A 4,124-nucleotide genomic window follows, 5' to 3' on the forward strand; every position below is an offset into this window, starting at 1 on the left:
CATTCTACCTTTCTAGCCCTGTACCATGTTACTTGCCATCCACATACTCTATGCTTCAGTCAAACAAGACTGCTTTCAGGCCCCTAAACACACTAGAGCCTTTGCTAACACCTGAAGTTTAAGGGATGTCCCCAAGATCACATAACCATTGGTACAGCTGGGACTCCACCGAGCTTTTGACTCTGAGTTCAATGCTTTTTTCCAAGTTCCTTGCAGTGGCCCCACTCCTGAGGCTTTGGGCCTTCAAGCAGAACCAATTATTCTCCCAGGTCAGAGCTTCTTTTTTGGAGTCTCCTTAGGCAGTCAGTCTGGTAAAGGCTAGAGACCCTTTCTCAGAGTTGTTTTTAAATACATAAAACAAAATGCATAGAATTACAAAATATGTAGAATTTTAAATACATGAAACAAAATACATAGCATTACATTGAGGTATGGGTATTCACTTTTTAAAAATCACAGACAAGGGGCTATAAACCTCAGTCTTATAAAGCTAATTTTAGGAGGAGAAATTGGGATGGTTGTTGTCCTTTGTTCTCGAGGAAGACCAAAATGACATCACCTTGTTGGGGTCAAGGCACAGTGTGTCTGATTGTGGCTGATCAGACCAATATAAACTCGGAAAGCTCTACCACTATTAGGGCACAAATAGTCCATTGGATCATTTGGGGTAGGTGAGCGGGGACGGAAGCAGAAGCGACCTGTTGGTCCTTCGATAAGCCCTATCTAGGTTAAGCCCACACCGAGGCAGGTTAGTCACAGGTGGGGGTGGGCAACAGCACCCGGCCAAAAGCGGCTGACAGGGATTCCAGTCAGGTCATCGACTTAATCTTTCCATTGCCTAAAAAAAACTGGAGACTATATGGCATTTCATATATATATATAGATATATATATGTATATGTATATATTTTATATATATATTTATATATATATTACATATATATATAAATAAAATATATATATGTATATAACATATATATATGTATTTCCCTTCTTGCTCCTTACCCAGAGATGGGTGGGGCAGAGATGAAAACTTGGATGGGGGGGAGGGGAAAGAGACTAGGAAAAGCAAAGAGGGTGCCAGGCTGGGTCCTCCCAGGAGGATCAGAGCTAGCTAAAGTGCTTTGGCCTCTGCAGCTAAAGCAGCAACTATTATTATTATTACCATATTTTCTCTATTCCCCGGAAGAGATTTTCTTATGCCCTGCCTGGTCTTTGTTAAATTCAGGGGAAAAGGAGCTGCAGACACTGAGCCCAAGGTTAAGCACAGGCTGGTGGCGGTGAAAGAAAAGAGCCTTAGGTTTCCGGAGTTTGGGGCACGGCCAGGGATGCCTTTCTTCACAAACCAGTTGTGTGGCCTTTTCAGGACCAAGGAAAGCAGCCACAGCCACTAAGCCTAGGAGCCCGCCGCCGAACTTCCTGCAGGCTCGGCTCCCGATATACTTAGCCAATCCACAAAATCGGGGAGAGGAACTCACTCTCGATTATGAAGCAGCAGAAACAGAAGGTGATCCTCCTCCTCCTCCTTCAGTATCCCCAGACGCTGCTCAAGTTTACCCCATTTGAAGAAATTCCGACCAGAAAAAAGGGGGCGGGGGATCTCTAAGGGAATCGGGAGTTAGGACGCAAAGAGCTGATAAGACATTCAGAGAAAGTGAATTCAGAAAGCGAAGCGGGGAGGGGAGAAGGTTCCACGATTCCATTCACGAGCCACCCCCCCCCCCCAAACACGGGACAATGCGGTGTAGACTAATTCAGTCTACAACGATGAGGCTGAAGAGAAAGTTCTAGGCTCTCCATAAGGTCCCTGAGTCTTTCTCTGCACTCCACCCCCAGCCCTAGGATTGGGGCTGCAGCGCCCTCCCGGATCCGCAGAGGTGGATCTGCGGGGCTGCACGCAGACCTGGCTAAATGTGCCTTCGCCCCTCTCCCCACCCAGGCCCTCCCTCGCCGCAGCCTCCTCTGGTGCTCAGCGCACTTGCCCGTCCCATCAGCCCAAGCTCCTCTGCAGTCCCGAGGCAGGGAGTTACCTCAGAGTAGGACCAATGTATCCTTACCCCCTGCCGCCACCCTGACTCTCGGGGAGCAGAAAAGTCCTGCTCAAGTTGAAATCACTGAACAAAACCAAGTCTGAAAGCCTAGGTCCCCCATCATACTTTGCCCAGCTGGTCTCATACATCCCTCTCCCTACGGGGATGGGGAAGACTCTGCTTCTAGTTCGTTTTCCCCCCATCCCCCTCTTCTCCCCCTCCCCCACACACTTCTCCGCAGCAAGGGCAGGCTAATAGTTTGCGGCAAATCTGGGAATCTGGGCCGGGGGCTCAAGAAAGGGGAAGAAATGACAGACCCAGTCTGGCCAGGGAAGACAGAGGGAGAGAGGGAAAGAAGAAAAAAAAAAGGGAAGTGAGGAGGGGAGACAGAAAAGAAAGGGAAAGAGGGGAAAGTGACACATGATAAAAGAATGAGGGAAAGAACAGGGGAAAGGAATCTTTGTCCTTTGGATATAGACATGTTTGTTAATCGTTAAGTTCACAATGAAAAGAAAAAAGAGAGGAGAGAAGAAAGTGAAGATAGCGGAGAAGGGAAAGAGGAATAGAGGAGGGGGAAATAGAGAAGAGGGGAAAGTGGAAAAGAGGAAGGAGGAAAGGAAAATTAAGGGGGGGAGGGGGAAATCTTCCCTGCCATCCTTTGTATAATGAAATGTCTGTGTTTATTGATAACTGTCAAGTTCACGATGAAAAAGAAGAAAGGAGGGATAAAAGAGGGGGGGTAAGAAGAAAGCGGGAAGAGAGGGGAGACGAAAGAGGAGAGAGGAAGGCGAAGAGGAGCAGCCGGAGACCTGGCCAGGGAGGACTAGGGGACTGGGGAGGAGATCTAGAAGACAGCGAGGGGGGTGGCGGCGGCGGCGGCAGCAGCTTCAGCGGCAGGGCTGGCAGAGCCTGGCATGGGGGAGGGGCAGGACGCGCTCTCCCCCGCCCTCCCCCCTCCCGGGCCGCGTCGAGGAGCCCGGGCAGCTATAAAAGGCGCGGCCGGCGGGCTTCTGCCGCAGTATCCTCCCGGCCGGCTCCCCGCTCCCCGCACTCCCGGCCCCGGCCCCGGCCCCCGCCAGCATGATGAGCTACGGCAGCGCGGACGGGCTGCTGCAGGGCCCCGTGTACCCGCTGCCCCTGCCCATGGCCTTGGGCCGCAAGAGCGCCGCGCTCGTGCGCTCGGCCGCCGGCGGCTCGGCGTCCAGCGGCTTCCACTCGTGGGCGCGGAGCTCGGGCTCGGGCTTCCGCTCCCGCGGCGCGCTGGCCGCCTCGAGCACCGAGAGCCTGGACTCGCTCAACGGGCCCGGGCTGGGCGGCGAGGGCCGCGGGGCGCGCAACGAGAAGGAGCTGCTGCAGGCGCTCAACGACCGCTTCGCCGGCTACATCGACAAGGTGCGCCAGCTGGAGCTGCAGAACCGGCAGCTGGAGGGCGAGGCGGCCGCGCTGCGGCAGCAGCAGGCCGGCCGCTCGGCCATGGGCGCGCTCTACGAGCGCGAGATCCGCGAGATGCGCGCGGCCGCGCTGCGCCTGGGCGCCGAGCAGGGCCAGCTGCGCCTGGAGCACGAGCGCCTGCTGGAGGACATCGCGCACGCGCAGCAGCGCCTCGACGACGAGGCGCGCCAGCGCGAGGAGCTGCAGGCGGCGGCGCGCGCGCTGCACCGCTACGCCGACGAGGCGGGCCTGGCGCGCGCCGAGCTGCAGAAGAAGGTGCAGGCGCTGCAGGACGAGGGCGCCTTCCTGCGCCGCCGCCACGACGACGAGGTGGCCGAGCTGCTCAGCCAGATCCAGGCCGCGGGGCCCCCGGACGGCCGCGACCTCGTCAAGTCCGACGTGACGTCGGCGCTGCGCGAGATCCGCGCGCAGCTGGAGGGCCACGCGGTGCAGAACACGCTGCAGTCCGAGGAGTGGTTCCGAGGTGGGGGGCGGGGCCCCGTGCGCGCGCGCGCGCGCCCCAGCCGGGGAGGGAGGGAGGGAGGGGGCGGGGCTGCGGCGGGAGGGGCGGGGCTGGAAGCGCGTCCCCGGCTCGCCTGTTTGCATGTGTTCCCCGAGGCTGCCCAAGCTCCACCGCAGCTAGTTCCGATACCCAGCCGTGACC

The 4,124-nt window shown here is 56.6% G+C and overlaps 1 protein-coding gene across 1 annotated transcript in view; it reads left to right on the forward strand.

Annotated features, from left to right (window-relative positions):
- Positions 1-3,109: 3,109 nt before the first annotated feature.
- NEFH (neurofilament heavy) overlaps positions 3,110-4,124 on the forward strand; it is a 7,537-nt gene continuing 6,522 nt past the window's right edge. Inside the window, 1 exon segment of the mRNA XM_027864998.1 lies at positions 3,110-3,944. Coding sequence (XP_027720799.1) covers positions 3,110-3,944 — 835 coding nt within the window.

Source organism: Vombatus ursinus, unplaced genomic scaffold, assembly GCF_900497805.2.
Source record: "Vombatus ursinus unplaced genomic scaffold, bare-nosed wombat genome assembly UNPS02001287.1, whole genome shotgun sequence".
NCBI classification, from domain to species: Eukaryota; Metazoa; Chordata; class Mammalia; order Diprotodontia; family Vombatidae; genus Vombatus; species Vombatus ursinus.